This window comes from Leptodactylus fuscus, chromosome 7, assembly GCF_031893055.1.
Source record: "Leptodactylus fuscus isolate aLepFus1 chromosome 7, aLepFus1.hap2, whole genome shotgun sequence".
NCBI classification, from domain to species: domain Eukaryota; kingdom Metazoa; phylum Chordata; class Amphibia; order Anura; family Leptodactylidae; genus Leptodactylus; species Leptodactylus fuscus.
In genome coordinates, this window is record NC_134271.1 from 116,159,047 (window position 1) to 116,178,990 (window position 19,944).

General features: G+C 42.8%; 1 protein-coding gene across 3 annotated transcripts in view; it reads right to left on the reverse strand.

The window, feature by feature from the left end:
* Nucleotides 1-19,944, reverse strand: part of MIPOL1 (mirror-image polydactyly 1) — a 287,947-nt gene that overhangs the window by 170,048 nt on the left and 97,955 nt on the right. For all 3 annotated transcript variants that reach the window (XM_075282901.1, XM_075282899.1, XM_075282900.1), the window contains exons 3-5: nt 16,662-16,816; nt 14,851-14,971; nt 1,649-1,754 (exon numbers count right to left, since the gene is read on the reverse strand). In XM_075282901.1, the coding sequence (XP_075139002.1) occupies nt 1,649-1,754; nt 14,851-14,971; nt 16,662-16,792 (358 nt within the window). In that variant the 5' untranslated portion in view covers nt 16,793-16,816. The remainder of the gene's footprint in view (nt 1-1,648; nt 1,755-14,850; nt 14,972-16,661; nt 16,817-19,944) is intronic.

The window sequence follows — 19,944 nt, forward strand, 5'->3', positions numbered from 1 at the left end:
CACAATACAACACATCACATTGTCTGTATCACAACATACACAATATAACACATCACATCACATTTGCTAGCCCACCAAACTTTTAAAGGACTTTTACAGTTTCACATGTCTGTGTCCGCCCAATTCTCAAATCACCGCAGACGAAGTCGCGGGTAAAAGCCAGTATAGAATATATGCAGGTTTGACTGAGCCCAGCATGCATGTGTAAGGAGAAAGGGGGGTTGTATAGAATAGCTGTCTACCAGGTGACTGCTATCTTATGTTTTTGGCAATCCTTATGCACACAGTGGAGACGCATGAATACAGCCTTTATGGTGGTACATGGTGTCCATTGCGGCTCTGTGTAATGGTCTCATAGGCAATCTTTGTGTCACCATACCATGTCTAGTAGAAGCAATAGCTCTGCAATATAACATTATAACCATATATACTTGAGTATAAGCCGACTCGAATGTAAGCCGAGGCCACTAATTTTACCACAAAAAACTGGGAAAACTGATTGACTCGAGTATAAGCCGAGGGGGGGAAATGCAGCAGCTACTGGAAAATTTCAAAAATTAAAATGGTCGGAGTTTTTAGGTGCAGTAGTTGCTGGGTGCTGGGTAAGGGGAGGGGGTCTTTTTGTTGTCTGTCCGCCTGCTCCCGTGTCTCGGCTCTGCTACATCGCAGCATATGTGCAGCAATACTGAGTTGTATGTACATTTCTGCAGTTGTGCTGCAGCGCTGCCTAAGATCTGCTACATCTGGCCATTTGGATTTTTTTCCCCGCACTTGGAATTCAGTCTGGCTGAATATAGGGTATCTGCAGTGCTCCTATTAGCCCCTTCCTGACGGAACAGGAGCACTGTAGATACCCTATATTCAGTAGAGCGGGCACTGTCAGACACAGGGATACCTAATGTGTATGTATTTCACAGTAATTTTCTTATGTATGTATTCTAGGGAAAGGAGGGACTGTGCTGAAAAATTCGGCTTATACTCAAGTATATACGGGGAGATATATATATATATACATATATATATATATATATATATATATATATATATGTCTCAGGTTGTATACAATGTGAAGTTGGATGAAAATTGCAAAAACTATAAAGTATAAAAATAAGACTATTTATAAAATTCACGATTGCAAAAATATACATATCCTCTACAAACTACTTCCATGTTGTCAAGGACTGCTATACACATGCCTAACATGAGATCCTGAAATATACTAGGGTATAACACTAACCGGGCAAGCCTGCTGTCACCCATAGCCCCATATATTGTACATTGTCACGTCCTAGTATGTGACACGTATGAACCACGGAGCCTGACTTCTTCCCATTCCCCTCCTTTCTCCAGCTCTGTTTGTTCTAGACCTTCCAACTAAACAAACAAGCTCATTGTGATTGGATTGACATGGTGCTAACAAGACGCTTAATGCCCAAATCAGCCTGAACGCAGGTAGAGTTCTCACTAATACCAATACCAGGATCTGACATACAGAGCCACACAAGCACTTCCAAACCGCCAACAGAAAGTCCAGGAAAAAAAAGTCATTCCTTTCCCCTCCCTGAGCAAATATTACCTTGCATTAAGTGAGCCACGTCACTTAGGCGAGCGCATGTTTCATCCACGTAAGGCTATAGACTGGTCTTACCTGCAGACTTCTCGGCTATCTTGGCCTCTGTCGCTTGTTCCAGCAGCTGGGCATCCAACTTCAGTGTTTCCAGGTCTCTGTCTTTGCTCATCAGAGCTTCTCGGAGCTGAGAATAAACAGGGAAGCCCAGGAATCAATGGGTGATAATAAGAACAGGCTCTGCAACCTTTTTCCTTGTTTGCACATCCATCGCCACACATCTCCACAGCAGAAAACAATATGACTGCAGCAGCATATTTATTTTATAATGTAAATGTTTAGTATATAGACAGAGCAAAGCTTCCAGGGCTACACTACCATTTCTTAAGTAAATGTAATAACGGGACTGGAGAGACTCATGGAGGGCCTGCGCCTGCCCCTAACATAATCATCTGTGAATAACATTCCTTGAGTTGAGTTGGCTGGTATAGAAAACTCACTTTCAGTAAGAGAATGTATGCCAAAAAGAGAGAGCAGGTACAAAGAGCGCCTCTCTCTGACGGACCCATCATGTGCATGTATTACATGGACAATTTATTGAGTTCAATAAAAATTGTGTAATACTTAATTTCTCCTGTGGTGGCGCTGCAGAGAATGTGATACTTCCACAGATTACTGCTGACAGCTGGGGGCTTGGTAGAAGACAATCTGACTATTATATGATGCCCAAAGCAGACAATATAACCTATCCTACCACATTATAATGGTTACATTTGTTTCTGTATGACAATACAGAGCCCACCAGAGTAGAAACCCAGCTTTTTAAAGTCCTGAACCCCCATATTACATAGCTAGATAGACTGCAATATGGCTTATCACCCAGCCTTCCCAAAAACAACTGAAAAGAACCAATAATAATAGGTTAACAGGTTTTATTTTAGGGGGAGATGCCGCTGATACAGTTACATCCATCCTCATTTTAACAGCACAAATCTTTAGCTAATACCTGGATTAGTTAAATGCATTAAATGCATCTAAGGATTAGCACTAGAAATCCTACCCGCTGCTCCTGAATGTCCTGACGTCAGACATTACGATGCATTGCTAATGCTGCCAACCCAAGCCTAACTGCTGAATTAAATCCAAAATGTGTGTGTGTATGTGTGTGTGTATAAATATATATATATATATATATATATATATATATATATATATATTAGCATCTGCCCGCGACTTCGTCTGCGGGTTGGTGTTGGCGCTGATCCGCTTATATTTAGCCAATTGCTGTTGTGGATGATCCGCCTGCTCCCGCGTCTCGACTCTGCTACATCGCAGCATATGTGCAGCATTCTCAGTTGTATGTACATCTCTGCATATGGATGCATATGTGCTACAGCGCTGCCTAAGCTCTGCTACATCTGACCATTTGGATTGCAGGGGTGTTTTTATGTCAGTGTCTGAGCAGCTTCTGTGGTGGAAACGGCTGAATGGATGTTGCAGAAATTTGCCACAGTTCGATCAGCCTGCTCCCGCGTCTCTGCTCTGCTACATTGTTGCATATGCATAGGATACCCAGCTGTATGTACATGTTTGCATATGGAGAGCCTACAGACGTGTGCTACAGCACTGCCTAAACTCTGCTACATCGGGCAATTGTGATTACAGGGGTTTTGTTATGTGACTGAGCAGCTTCTGTGTTACAAAGGGCTGAACGGATGTTGCTGAAATGTGCCAAAGTTCTCTCCCCAGAGGCAGAACAATACATTTCCCGTCGTACTCACTGAAACTCTATACCCGATACACTCCTGTTGCCCACACACAGTTTGCATGTTCAGTAGTCTCCTGATCTTCCATGAGACTCCATTTTCTTCAGCTTTCACATTGTGCAGCTTCATCCTACATAGCCCCACCCACAAAATAGTGTGCAGCTCCGCCCACTGCCTAACATGATCCTATCCGAGAATGGCTCAAGGACCTGTGATGATGTCATCACAAGCCCTTTAGTGTTGTGTGAACCTAAATTTCTTCACTGCGGTCGTGTAGTGACATCATTTACCAGGATAAAAAGTAGTCTAAGTTTTAATCGGGGTTCCTATCTATATATGTGGCAAATTTCATGCCAATCCGATCAGGCGTTTTTGCGTGATTGAGGAACAAACATCTAAACCCACAAAACTTCATTTATAATATTAGTAGGATAGGATACGATTAGTAGGATATATATATATATATATATATATATATATATATATATATATATATATATATATTGAGAAGGTGAGTGGAGTCCCGGTATATCATCCCCAAGCTCCTGACCTATTGACCTATGTGTGGTCCAGGGCAGGTCTGGACAGGCCTCAATCCAGATGTGGGTCATAGGCTCATTACTGGCGGCAGATCCTGCACTTCAGGGAGATCCAGGGAGTGAGAGGAGGCAGCAGGATCTGTCCTGTTACTCTGAGTCTGGTGAGAGTGTATTGCGCCTATTGGTTTGTTCGTGTAGCTGTTAGTAATCCACACATATAGTTAAAGTTGTGAAGTTAAAGCTGTACTTTACTTTGCTCATTTTGTGCCTGAAGTCAAAATTTATTTATTTTCCTGTTTTTCTTTCTAAACAAACCTGTTTCCTGCATATTTTGTGACCCTGTCTATATAATAAAACACCCATGTCAAGTCACTAAGAGATTGTATATTATTAAAAGGTTTCATAGGCTAACAATCCTAAAAATAGGTCACTAATATCAGATCAATGGGGGTATGACACCTGCCATCCCCACCGACAAAGAATCTAGCAGGAAGCAGACAGCATTTTTTTCTGTGTTTTGGGGGAACTAAGTCATTGCACCTTAGCTCCCATTCAGATACGGAGAATGGTGCTGTCTGCTCCATTCCCTGTCTATCTAAGCTGATCTGCAGTACCAGGTTCGGCCACTGCTGTCTGCCTATCCCCTGCTGAGAACAGATGATTGGTGGGGGAGCCGGGTGTCAGATACCCAATGATGACTGGGAAGGGGTAGAATAATCTCTCTTGGGGTTTTCAGCATAATTGCCCTCTGCAACTCTCATGTGACCTATTTGTTTGAAAATACATGACTTGTGTCCTTTCCTCTTTATCTGAACCCAAAGTGGGCACCGACTTTACCTCCCCCATCGTCATCTTTTCATTAGGATTCAAACTTTTTAAGCTACACTTTGTACAACAAGAGACCTGTCCTGCTCCATTCATGTGAGGATTGTTAGGGTTCCTGATCATACTTATCTATATTTACATCCCATGTCCTATTAAGCCCGATATGCAGAGTAATACGCAGGGGGGAGGGGGGGCGGCTTTCTGTTGTCCGCCTCGGGCGGCAACAAAGGTAGGTTCACCTCTGGGTCCATGTGCTTTCATTGCACAATGCTTGCCAATGCGTTTAGTAGTCGTTCAGGGGGGTCCCCATGTGGGCTCCCTGAGCGGATTACTGAACGCAGATGTGAACCAGGCCTCATATAGTACTATATCCATAGTAATAACATATAGTACTTTCCGACCAGAGTACTACTATCACATTTTGTTAATGTTGATTCAGAATAAGGCCTAACCAGAACCAGCGAGGCTGACAGTAATCCTTCTCTGACTATGTGGGTGATAACAATGGACAAATAAACCAGGTAAAGGCTATTGCACATATACAGTAAGAACTCCAGAGTTGGTTACAGACACACCATGTTCAACAGGAAGAACAATAGGGTGTTGATGTGCCGTAACGGAGATAACGTAAGAAGAGGGTGTTTACAACCTCCTTGTCCAAATCAGATGCATCTGTGAAACAATACTGCTAAGGTCCACCGGCTCCAGTGAGTGACAAGGAAAATTCCCATTTGGCTCACTATACGCCTCTTTCCTCTTAAAGGGATTGCTAGTACATTGCTAACTTGACAACAAAGGAACACTGAACATCTACCATGTTAATGAGACCTCATGACCTTCAGTTCATTGTCCTATGTAATAATATTTGGCTTGAGATTGTGGAAAACTTTAGTAGGCCCGACCTTAAAGGGAATGTGTTTACCAAAAACACCTATTTTTAAACCAAGTTTTCATGTGAGATTGAAGATGATTTTATTTTTCATTTTCCATGTCACTCTCAATATTTTTAAAAACTTACTATACACTTACTATACCCTGCAATGTCAACTCTTGCCAGTTTAGTAGGAATTTTCACTGCAGCAGTCACCTTATTTACAACTTAGACAAGACAGACAGCATTACTATGGAAGATAACACCCACAGTGATCTATGATTACATTCAATACTGACAATCAGGTTTTAATAAATAAATCCATTAAAAAATGGCGAAAAAATTAAGAAATACTTTTTAAGGTGCAAGTAGGCTTACTTTTGTAAGGAATATATTTACTTTAGACCTCTGGGCTAGCAATCTGAATGGTATTTAACAGGTAAAATCAATGGTGTCTTCAGGGCCACCCAAAGTGACAACAAAAGTAAAAACAAGTTTGGTCTTCCACCGTGAGTCCATAAACCTCCCTGCGGAGGAAAACACTATCTTAGCTAGATATTTTCCAGACCAGTATTTCTTAAGGGGTAACTAAACCCTAAGGCTAAGGCCCCATGGGGTAATTGCAGCGCTAAAGCGCTGCGGAAAGAACCGCTGCGTGATCACATTGCGGTTCTTTCCACAGTGCTTTTCAGAGAAAGTTCACAGAGTTTTCCTCTGCGGACTTTCTCTTAACATTATATCTATGGGAAAGCCGCTGGCGTTTCTGTAGATATAATTGACATGCTGTGATTTGCAAAGCCGCAACTGCTTTGCAAATCACAGCGTGTCCGCGCTACGATTTCTTCCGCAAAGTGGGGATGGGATTCGCATGAATCCCATCCACTTTGCCTGCACTGTACAACGCCGCAATTTGTCCCGCAGCGTCTCCTAATAGTGGCCATACATATTAGATGAATGTTGGAAGAGCCCACCAATTATAAGTCCTGGGAAAGGTTGGTGTGGAAGAAAGATCAGGAACCTCAACTTTAACATTAATTGAATTAATTTGATTAATTTGCCAGTACAAAGAATCGTGATTCTGATTTTCATCAAAATTGTGAAATTCCTGTTAGGGTCCATTCACATGGAGGAAAATGGTGAGGAATTTGCGTGGAATTTCAGAGCTGAAAAAAAAAGCTTCCCATTCACTTCAATGGGTTCCTTTTCTGCCAGCAGAAAAAGGAACCCATTGAAGTCAATGGGAGGCTTTTTTTTTCAGCGCTGAAATTCCACACCAATTTCCTCACCATTTTCCTCCATGTGAATGGACCCTTAGGGCTGCCACGCAGTCTGATATCTTCCATGCAGAGTTTCTCCTCCCGGTCCTCACTAAAGTTATGTGCAGGGCTGTGGAGTTGTGGAATCAGAGATGGGACCAATTTTGGGTGGAGTTGAAAAAAATTACTCTGACTTGTAATTAAAATGAGAAATAATTTAGAATTATATTATACAATTATTATACAGTTTTCTTGCATAGAGGGATGATATTATAGCACAAGGCCCTCTCTTGTTCTGTACCACTCTCACCACATTTTGTGAAAGGATATATATTGCTCTTGACTGACCATGGCTGCGGTTAACAAGACTAATCTCTAGAAGAGGATTAGAAGGACATCAAAGGACATCGAGTGCAATTGCATAACACCAAAAATACAATACTGTAGGGCTAATGTCCATTATAATAGTCTCTATACTGGTCTCATCAGCAATGACAGGCTTTAAGAAGCACCATGTACAGGGTTCTATGAGTGTGGTAAGGTCGCCCCCAAAGTCTGGTTCACCTATGTTCAAAAAAGCCACCCAAAAATAATAATTTTTAAAAAAATAAAAAAAGGAAAATTGTAGGCAAGTTAATTTTTGTATATGGAATATGCCATCCACCATTCTGCGTACTTGGTTTCGTTACTAAATCAGGTAACTCAGGAAGTCAGCCTTCGGATGTTGCTATCAGCTACTTGGCCTCCAAGCGCTACACCATGTCAGATGGCACATGCAGAAGAGATAAGGGCATACGTAGCATCTAATCTGAAGGTGGGGCATTTTATGACTACTGCTGATGTTTCCACACACCCAGAGCGATAACCCGCAAACCTATACCAGGAAGATTCAAAAGTTGAAAGCCATTATAGCCGAGGCATGAGTAAGGACAAAAGACAATAGCTGCCTGTTATTTCTTTGTGTTACGTTATTAGTATTGGAACAGGTTACAGGCAGCAATACCTTCTGGTCATGTCAGGTTTGATATAATAAAATAATAGATCCCTGTAAAACCAAAACGTACAAAGAGCCGTTCTAATTCTACGAGCCAAGTAAAGCATTCAGAGAGTGATCGCAGTTTCATAGCAAGTGGAGAAGACAACATTCTGGATACAAGGGAGATGTGGTAAGAGCCACAGGAGACCTCACGTCTTCCCCGTGCCTGTGGTCACGCTAGTGTCAAGTACTAATAGTGGAATGCATTGTTTAAAGCGCGTATTGTTTAGACATGCTATATAACACGATGAACCTTGTGAACAATGACACAGGGAAACCTCGTAAATGAAGGTGACAAGAAGGAAGTAAGGTCAACCAATAATAATTTTCTGTTTCATGACATCATGATAGTGTCACCATCAGATGGAAGACAACTTGGGTTAAAGAAACAGAGGGTGCAACATGTAGTTCTGTGCTGCCCAGAGCCATGTCTGGGACCCCCATATTTTGGGGGACCCTTCACACCCTAAAAAGAAAACATGAGAACAGAGTGGACACCGCAAGCGTTATGGTTAACGGAACAAAAGGGTAGTGTCCGGACAGGTATACTAAAGTTAGGACAATAAATTCCCAGGTATCTATGTTAGGGCTCATTCACACGGCGCAAGAGGGGGCGGATTCTGATGCCGAATCCACCTCAGAATCCGCCCCCTCACAATAGAGGTCTATGTAGACTGCTAGCTTCCTTTTTACCGTGAGCGGTATGTTCCGGCTCATGGTAAAAAGAAATGAGCCACCCTTTCTTCAGGCCCCGGTGTCTGCCTCGCGACAGCACCCTCCAAACTAGGCCCATTCATTTGGGCCTACATTTGTGCCCCGTGTGAAAAAGGCCTAAAAAATACACACTGCCTGGTGATGTCATGGCGTAATTTCTTTTGTCATTTCGTCAAGGGTAGTGGAAAATGGTGATCTGAGGGATGCTTTCCCAAATTAGGTGGCAATGGCTGATACACATCAGGTTGTGGGGGCCAGAACTGGAAAGATGAAAGAAGATTATGAATGGTGAACAATGGAAAAAACTACAGCAGATTGCCACAAAGATTTGAGCAACGTTCGATTTATTACAGTAAATGTTTTGCCCCATAGAGCTGCATCTGACCATCCTAGTTTTGGAGAAGGGACACAGACAGAGCGGTAAAAGAAAGAGTGCCACAAGGATAAAATAATGTATTCATGAATAAAGTCCCCAATGTACACCTGAGCAAGGTCATTGGGACCTATAGATTTCACTGGACCACCTAGAATATGTATATGAGGTCTCCTAACATTCGGAGCAGAGAAGGATGGGGTGTATTGAACTTTAACACCGGTGGCAGTGACTTACTCCCCTTTAACTATTCACAACACTTGGTTGAGTAGAGCGTTCATGTGTATGAGGGGTTCATGAGGAACGACTGTCGGCTGAACAATATTAAAAATTAATGGGTATCTTAGGATTTAGGCCCGAGGCCACATTTGTGGGTCCTATAACGGTTACCATTTTAGATATTTAGTATCTGCTCCTGACAGACAACCCAGTAGTGGCGAAGGTGAATACCAAAAGCCGGTCATTTATGGGCTTATATTCCCAGATAACGGCTCGTTCTTTAAGAATTACATTTCTAACTTTTGCTTCTTATTAAGGATCATGAAATAAAAGGTGTATAACCGAGACCTGTCATTGTACTAAGACTATATTAATTATTGATATTAAAATGGATTGTTCTAGCCCGAAATACCACCTCGGCCTAGTAGACGTTCCTGGTAGTAATTTATATATTGTTTCAGGTTGGCATGGTAACCAACCTTTGCTGGTTAAAAGGTTATATCAATGGTAAAATCTGCTGTTCTTATTAAGGTATATGTTGACCTAGCTGTCATCTTCCTGATATCGACTTGCCACTCTCCAAGATGAGGCTTTTATTGCTTCCCCGGGAACACAGATTGTGAATACTTGCAATATTGAGGTAATCTGGCTTTGCCCCTACACTATCTTACTGCTCAAAAGCCATATTAACATTTCTGAACCAGGAAGAAGCCATTATATGCAAGGCGTCTACTTTTTTTTTCTTACTACCTGCCAATCTGAGAAAAAATAAGCTGTTGTCGCTTCTTTCTGATGATGTCACCAGTTGGAAAGTAAGTGAACGCTTACATGATATAGTGTTTATACCAGCGTTTACATTGGGTAATATAGGGACTCACCAGTTTTTGGGGTGGGATTATTTAAGTCGTGTCCCTCTTTGGGCTGGGACATGCCAGAATTTGCTAAGGCCCAGTTCACATCTGCGATTGGGTCATTCTGTTCCCCTCTCTGCATGAAAAATGCATTTTTCGTGTGGATTCCCCGATCGGAAACCCATGTACAGAGGTGAACCAGGCCTAAGATTGCTTCCAAACATTTGGGACTGTTTGTGCCAATATTATCAGTTCATGAACATACTGAAATCTAACATGGGGGGAAGTAAAGGGTACAGAAAGGTGGGACATTCATTATTTTAGGCTAAGGCCCCACGTTGTGGAAACGCAGCTTATTTTGTTGTGTTTTTTTGAGCCAAAGCCAAGAATGTCTACAAGAGGAATTGGAAATATATAGAAAGCTCTTATACTTCTACCTTCTACTCAATCTAGTCCTGGCTTTGGCTAAAAAAAAAGCAACAAAATCTGCAACATAAGAAGCTGTGTTTCTGCAACGTGGTGCCTCGGCCTTTGGCTAAAGCCCCACATTGCAGAAACGCAGCTTTTCTTGTTGCAGATTTTGTTGCGTTTTTTTGAGCCAAAGCCAGAAGTGGATGGAGGAGAAGGGAGATGTATAAGAACTTCCTATATATTACCTATTCCTCTTGTAGCCATTCTTGGCTTTGGCTCAAAAAACCACCACAAAATCTGCAGCAAAAAAAGCTGCGTTTCTGCAACGTGGGGCCTCAGCCTTAGGCTGGGACCCCACAGACTGGAAACGCCACAATTTGGCCGCGGCAGAAATGCCGAGGGAAAAATTGCGGTGTTGTACAGTACTTGCAAAGTGGATGGGATTCATGCAAATCCCATGCCCACTTTGCAGAAAAAAATCACAGCACAGACACCCTGCGATTTCCAAAACCGTTGCGGTTTTGAAAATCGCAGCATGTCAATTATATCTACGGAAATGCCGGCGGCTTTCCAATAGATATAATTGTAAAAGAAAGTCCGCGGAGGAAAACTACATGAACTTTCTGTTCAAAGCGCTGCAGGAAGAACCACAATGCGTTCACGCCATGGTTGTTCCCGCAGCGCTTTAGTGTGGTGGTTCCGGCTCGTGGGGTCTTAGCCTTAAACAGTTTTCTGTCTCTTCTCAATGAAATAAAAATATCATATAAAAATTATACCTATATATTTTTTTCTAGTTCAAAGTTATTTTTCCTGCAAAAATGGTCCCCATTGTTTCAACATGCAGAGAAGGGATTCCAGACATAGCAGAACACAGGTCACATTACTATGTATGAACTCGCCTCAAGACCAGGCACCTAACAGAGAAATTCATAAAACTTAAAAATGAATAAATATATTCCGTCTACTACTAGGGTGATGTTATTAGGACTCTTGCGGGGATTTGTGGCTTGTCACTCTTCCTTAGCATATTCTGTGGGGCTTATAGAAAGCTTTTAACTTAGCCAAGAGCTGAAGCCCATGTCCCAGCCACATGAAAGCAATGCGATCAGGACCCGCTCTCACATTAATTATGGCTATGGGTCATTATTGTCAGAGACTGTGACATATTCAGGTATCAGTCTGTCATTATATCCTGAGGTCACATACGTGTATTTCCAGCCAGCAACAACTAGCCAATAATAAAGCTGTTTTTGACACAGTCAAGTAATTATGTCAAGCATATGACAGATCTAGGAAAGCATTATGTGTTTGCTTTTACCACGGTCAAATAAGCAGGACAACCCGTTATGACATCAGTGGATTGTGGAAGTATTGTTTCCTGGCCTGTGAAACAGTCTATATTTCCACTAATGTATTGCTAAGCTGCACTTTACACTTGGTCTATATTATCTCTGCCATGCAGATCTGGACAATGACATGGACGGCCACAACCCCCAAGTCTACCAGGATGTTTGCATGAGGTTTAGTGGTGCAATCCAGCATGGTCAATGAAATGTGAGGGTGCTCTGCTAAGGCTTTACAGACGTGCAAGATAGCTGTAAGAAAGGACAACCCAAAAAGCAGAAAAAAGTCATATACAATATCAGTGAATCAGAAGATACAGCAGTAGCCAATGTTTAGGGCTCCATTCAGATCACGTTTTTACATCTCTGGAGAAGATCCATTTAACGGATGCAAAAAAAAGGACGCAAGGAATAGCTATCTGTTCACATAAGGCTCAATATTTATAGAAAAAAAAAAAAGCTTTTTTTTGGACGGACACAAAAACATAATATACGGTAACATGTTTGTGTTTTGTTTTTTTTAGCACTGATCTATGTGTAAACTGATGGCCATCCAAGCCATTTGCGTGGAATTACTAAAAATACACAAATGCCTAAGGCTTGATTCACATCTGCACATGGGTTTCCATTCGGGGTGTCCGCTTGGGGACCCCCAAATGGAAACCTAATCCTCATAAAAAAAAAATCAGTTACCTTAGGAAACCCGTGGACCCCATAGACTATAATGGGGTCATGTGGTTTCCAATCGGTTACTGCATGAAAAATGCGGAGAGAAAAGTGCTGCTTTCAGCATTTTTTGCTCCACGGTTTTAATACGGAGAGGGGAACGGAATCCTCGAACGCAGATGTGAACCAGGCCTAAGGCTGTTTCTTTCACGTACAGACATCTAAGGCACCTTCAAGATCCGTACTCATTACTTTCTATTCACAGTATAGTGCAGACTGGTGCCGGTCCAGCTTCTAGGACCCCCACTGATTATAAGAATTGGGGTCCCATTTCCCTGCCTGAATGGAGCAGCAGGTTGATTATTCACATGGCCGCTCCATTCCTTTTATATGGAATTGCTGGTGAGCGCTGTGTTTGGCCCACAGAGGTGAATTGAGTGGTAGTGTGCATACTTGACATGAATGGCGCATATGCGGCCAGTTAACCCATTAAACTGATATAAAGGGGAACCCCATTTTCCAAAGGTTCATCACATTATCCCCTTTATTGTGTAGATACACATCCTGGGAAGGAAGCTGCCTGACTGTGTCAACTGAAATCAGGTGATCAATGGAGCTTTCACACTTAAACTTCCCCTTTCTTCTGATCGGTGGGGGGCTAAGAAGCCAGACCCTCATCAATCTGCAAGTTATCCCTTATCCTTTAGATAGGGGTTAAATTGCTAAATGGAAATACCAATTTCATCATGGGTTTCTATACTATCATTACAATCACGCCGGTGAAGTCAGGTGACAAAGGTCAAGCCTATGTGATACAGATTTTATCATGTATAGCCTGTACACTCACCGGCCACTTTATTAGGTACACCATGCTAGTAACGGGTTGGACCCCCTTTTGCCTTCAGAACTGCCTCAATTCTTCGTGGCATAGATTCAACAAGGTGCTGGAAGCATTCCTCAGAGATTTTGGTCCATATTGACATGATGGCATCACACAGTTGCCGCAGATTTGTCGGCTGCACATCCATGATGCGAATCTCCCGTTCCACCACATCCCAAAGATGCTCTATTGGATTGAGATCTGGTGACTGTGGAGGCCATTGGAGTACAGTGAACTCATTGTCATGTTCAAGAAACCAGTCTGAGATGATTCCAGCTTTATGACATGGCGCATTATCCTGCTGAAAGTAGCCATCAGATGTTGGGTACATTGTGGTCATAAAGGGATGGACATGGTCAGCAACAATACTCAGGTAGGCTTTGGCGTTGCAACGATGCTCAATTGGTACCAAGGGGCCCAAAGAGTGCCAAGAAAATATTCCACACACCATGACACCACCACCACCAGACTGAACCGTTGATACAAGGCAGGATGGATCCATGCTTTCATGTTGTTGACGCCAAATTCTGACCCTACCATCCGAATGTCGCAGCAGAAATCGAGACTCATCAGACCAGGCAACGTTTTTCCAATTTTCAATTGTCCAATTTCGATGAGCTTGTGCAAATTGTAGCCTCAGTTTCCTGTTCTTAGCTGAAAGGAGTGGCACCCGGTGTGGTCTTCTGCTGCTGTAGCCCATCTGCCTCAAAGTTCGACGTACTGTGCGTTCAGAGATGCTCTTCTGGCTACCTTGGTTGTAACGGGTGGCTATTTGAGTCACTGTTGCCTTTCTATCAGCTCGAACCAGTCTGGCCATTCTCCTCTGACCTCTGGCATCAACAACGCATTTCCGCCCACAGAACTGCCGCTCACTGGATGTTTTTTCTTTTTCGGACCATTCTCTGTAAACCCTAGAGATGGTTGTGCGTGAAAATCCCAGTAGATCAGCAGTTTCTGAAATACTCAGACCAGCCCTTCTGGCACCAACAACCATGCCACGTTGAAAGGCACTCAAATCACCTTTCTTCCCCATACTGATGCTCAGTTTGAACTGCAGGAGATTGTCTTGACCATGTCTACATGCACTGAGTTGCCGCCATGTGATTGGCTGATTAGAAATTAAGTGTTAACGAGCAGTTGGACAGGTGTACCTAATAAAGTGGCCGGTGAGTGTATATCACAGTAATGAATTCACCAGCATTTTATATGGAGATGTAAGTGATCATAAACTAGTGCTCTCGGGAGTAAGGGGGAGAAATCAGTGTAATATAGACGTATAATATGCATACACTGTATACAAATAGGACAGCCATATGGATTGTTCTCATCTTCTATATAAATTCTGCAAGACAAGAGATTTAATGTTACGTATTCCCATCGCATAAATTAGTTCTGGGGGTTAGTAAGGAAGTCTCCTAGAGAAAACTGAAATGGAGAAACAGTATTAAAAACTGCAATTGTGTTTTTCCTAAACATTCCCATCCAGACAGTGGTCGTAGTGTTTGAGCCAAGTAGATATACTGTGGCCTGTACCTTTTTATTGCTTTGTCTCAGATAATCCACCTCCTGTAACAATGCCGTTAGGTTGTGCTGCCCCCCTTCAAGGGCGCCAGAGGTTGGATGGTCGGGGTGGTGATGAGAATCCGGCCTGTCGCTGTGTGAAGAGCAGAAAAATATTTATTCAGTATGAGCCAATCACATGACAGCTGTCTCCCTCTTATCCCGGCCAGCCATGTGCCGTCATGTTCTGTACGCCTGCTTTACATATTAAGTAGGCAACTTGGGGGTAAGCCAATTGTTCCATTAGCAAAGCTTGGTATTAAAGTTCACCATAAGAAGAAAGTTTCCTTGTTTTTCTAGGAGTCTTCTGTCCCATGCATTGTAAATTAGTTAGTGTTAATGCAAACCTCCGGCCTCCTAGTATATTCAGCTAATGTGTTAGTTATCTCTATGGGCCCCTGTCCTAATGCCTCTCCTCAATTCTAGGACTGCAGCTTCTGTGAACTAATGCAACGTGTAGGGAGCCATGAGCAGAGGTAAGGGTTAATGTGATTGTAGCACAGGATGCCAACAGGGGGTGCAATATCCATGTGCTAAGTTAAGGTTCACTTCATGTCTATGAACTCTATTTAAAGGGGCTGCCCGAGATTTAAAAAAAGGTTTATAAAATAAATGTATATGCTTATACTTTCCTGCATGGACCGCTTTGATTCAGAGCTGGTGTGGCTGTCAGTTCTACTGATCTGTTTGTATACAAAGGGTTTGTAACAGTGACGTCATCACGATGGGACCGCTACAGCCAAACACCACCCTCAGCGGTATACTGCCATGGTCTGGTCAGCAAGACGTCACCGGAGCTGAAGGCCAAACCAGCTCAGAAATGGATGGGAGGATGCAGGTTAATATATGTGCAGATTTATTTTCTAGCCATCTCTTCCTGACTACATGCATGTTTTTTAATCCCGGACAACCCCTTTTATGTATTCACAGTGGATGCCATCCAGTGCCATCACATATACTAGCCCGACGGAGGACCCTGTCAGCTGCACTTCACTATACAAACAGCTTACAGGTCATCTCATGAGGTCTTCTATGCTGTTGTATGAAAGCTGCTGCAAACCATAGAAAAATAACTTTTAGGGGCAACATGGTGGCTCAGTGGTTAGCACTGCAGCCTTGCAGCGCTGGAGTCTTGGGTTCGAATCCTGCCAAGGACAACATCTGCAAGGAGTTTGTATGTTCTTCCTGTGTACTCCAAAGACATACTGAAAGGAAAAACGTACATTGTGAGCCCTATTTGGGGATCACAATCTACATAAAAAAAAAAAAAAAAAAAAAAAAACTTTTATTCAATATACTAATGACTTCTTTTGGAGTCCAGAGGTGGAGAGCGAACACCATAGGTCCAGTTCTCCATCTCCCTATCTGGACCCTCTGCTCTGATAGACATCTCCTGCGTGTTTTTGTCCCTGTATTTAGCCCAGAAAGAAAGATAATAGTTCCAAAAGAGTCCCATTGTAGACCTTATTGTTTAATGTTCAAGAGAACCCATCTGATAATGCTGACACAAAATATACATTGAAGGGTTTTGCTGGACTATGGTATTGAGCTCCATTTCGTCTTCTCGGGGCGGGGACATCACATTTATTGGTCTCATGGCCATTTCGCAGCTCTATCCCATGTCCCCCAAATGAATGGGGCTGAGCTGCAATACCAAGCGCAGCCACAGTATAATATATGGCACTGTGCTGGGTAAGTAGTGAAGAGGCCACAGCAAAACAATATCATAGGTCCAGACAACCCCCACATAATAATACACCTATAAAATACAGACACTCATTCACCTTGGCTTCTGAATGTCATTTTGTACTAGACTTGACATCTTCAGCGCTGATAAATTCCTTGGGCTCGGTACAGGGATAAAGTCAGATTCAAGTCCTCTAGGTTTTCTTGTTTCTGGAGTTACAGATTCCATGATTGGTTCATGCAGTACACGCACCTACAATACCAACCACAATAACATATTAATACTAGGTCAATGGCACAATTATATAGGTATTTATTATACATTGTAATGTGAATTGTATCCATTATGTAGCAAAAACATATCAGTAAAGAATTGCTGTAATATGACATCAATGTCCTTGTTAGTTATCAGATTATCAAATATTCTGGGCATACCAGACAAGTATTTGTATAGATGTGCAAATGGAGGCAAAAACTTAAAGGCATGTGTGCAGGTCGGATCTGATGTACTTTAGGGTGTCCGGTCTGGGGTCTGTATTTATTTAATAGGACTGGATTCAGGTCTGTATTTTTGGGACATGGTCTGGGGTTTGTATTGATGTTGTGCTCAGATCTTTATTTTGTGCACAAGTGTTTGTGCCTATTTGGGGGTCTAGAGTCTGTACTTACTTTGGGAATATGAAGCATGAATTTATTTTACTTCTCATGGCTAGCTTCTTTTTTGGGGGTTGTGATGAAATCGTATGGTGTTTTGGGGCACAGGCTAATAAACGGGTAAACATATGGTAAAACATTTCTGTGCTTATTAGAACACTTGTTGGAATCAAGAAGCAAAGTCAAAAGCAAGCAGGACTGATATGTCAGACTATGTGTTTGTATATGCTGTATCTGTGTGTATATGCTGTATTGGTGACATTAACATTGACTGTCTATGTGATTGTGTGTGATCCCACACCTGTCCCTGTCTACATGATTGTGTGTGATCCCACATCTGTCCCTGTCTATGTGATTGTGTGTGATCCCATATCTGTCCCTGTCTATGTGATTGTGTGTGATCCCACACCTGTCCCTGTCTATGTGATTGTGTGTGATCCCACACCTGTCCCTGTCTATGTGATTGTGTGTGATCCCACACCTGTCCCTGTCTATGTGATTGTGTGTGATCCCACACCTGTCCCTGTCTATGTGATTGTGTGTGATCCCACACCTGTCCCTGTCTATGTGATTGTGTGTGATCCCACATCTGTCCCTGTCTATGTGATTGTGTGTGATCCCACACCTGTCCCTGTCTATGTGATTGTGTGTGATCCCATATCTGTCCCTGTCTATGTGATTGTGTGTGATCCCATATCTGTCCCTGTCTATGTGATTGTGTGTGATCCCACACCTGTCCCTGTCTATGTGATTGTGTGTGATCCCACACCTGTCCCTGTCTATGTGATTGTGTGTGATCCCACACCTGTCCCTGTCTATGTGATTGTGTGTGATCCCATATCTGTCCCTGTCTATGTGATTGTGTGTGATCCCACACCTGTCCCTGTCTATGTGATTGTGTGTGATCCCACATCTGTCCCTGTCTATGTGATTGTGTGTGATCCCACACCTGTCCCTGTCTATGTGATTGTGTGTGATCCCACACCTGTCCCTGTCTATGTGATTGTGTGTGATCCCACACCTGTCCCTGTCTATGTGATTGTGTGTGATCCCACACCTGTCCCTGTCTATGTGATTGTGTGTGATCCCACATCTGTCCCTGTCTATGTGATTGTGTGTGATCCCACATCTGTCCCTGTCTATGTGATTGTGTGTGATCCCACATCTGTCCCTGTCTATGTGATTGTGTGTGATCCCACACCTGTCCCTGTCTATGTGATTGTGTGTGATCCGATCCCACACCTGTCCCTGTGATTGTGTGTGATCCCACATCTGTCCATGGTTATGTGAATGTGTGTGATCCCACATCTGTCCCTGTCTATGTGATTGTGTGTGATCCCACACCTGTCCCTGTCTATGTGATTGTGTGTGATTCCATACCTGTCCCTGTCTATGTGATTGTGTGTGATCCCACATCTGTCCCTGTCTATGTGATTGCGTGTGATCCCACACCTGTCCCTGACTATGTGAATATGTGTGATCCCACATCTGTCCCTGTCTATGTGAATGCGTGTGATCCCACATCTGTTCCTGGCTGTATATATGGGAGAATCCCTGCCCTCAGTTTCTCCCAGCCACTGCGGACAACTGACTGAGACACCAAAAAATGAGGTTACCTGTAATGGTTATTACCTATCACCTAACCAATGTGAATGACTTCTATGACAGGAAGGAGATAGAGGTACAAGTTGCCCTATCTGTCCTGTCTCCTGCCCCTAATGATGGTGTAGTCTGGTTGTGTACAAGCTGTAAATCTGATGTGTAGCTACACAGGAATATGATGTACATTATGGTGATATTCATCTGTAAATACCACACACAGAGAGGTGAACACTCGCTAAGATCACAACCCCAGCTGGAAAAGAAACATTTACAAGATCCTTGTGAGCATGTGATCTAATGTGTAGACGGTTTCATGACTTCATCACCCTATCCACGACCTGTAAGTATGACTGAGATTTGCTGCCACATGTAGTAACCTGCACTAAGACAAGACCAATCCTGCAGAAGATATGTACTGCTCATTGAATACTTTCCTTGTCATGTTATCTTAAAGTATCTAGGTCAGACAAAAAAATGCAAATGTTTTGTTGGTCTTTTAAATGGATTAAAAAGTTTGTGTATAATAAGCCATGTGCAGCCCTGAGGGAAAAGAAGCAAGGAACGGGAGAAGGAATGGAAGGAAAGGGAAGGAAGAGTTGAAGAAAGTAAGAAAGATAGAGAGGAAAGATGGGAGCAATAAAGGAACAGGGAATGTAAGGAGGGGTAAGAAAAGAAGAAAGAAGGATGGGAGGGAGAAAGGAAGGCAAAGGGAATGGAAAAAATGGAAGGTGGAGGGGGAAGGAAGGACTGAGGGAATGAAAAGAGGGAAGAAAGAAAGGATTTAGTGAGGAAGAATGCAAGAAAGTAAGACAGAGGCAAAGAAGGGAGAAGGAAAACACAATGAAGAAGAAAAGGGGAAAGAATGACAGAAGGTATAAAGGATGTACGAAAGAGAGACAGCAGGTAAGAGGGCAGAAGGAAACAAGACAAAAAGGGAGAAAGGATGGCAAAAGGAAGGAACAGAATAAAGGAAGGTGGAAGGGTAGAGAAAAAATAGAGGGAGGAAGAGCGGAAGGAGTGAAGGAATGGAGAAACTGGGAAGATAGAAAGGGGAAAGAAGTAACTTAGTAAGGAAGAGTGCAAGGAAGTAATACAGGGCAAAGAAAGCAGAAGGAAGGCACAGGG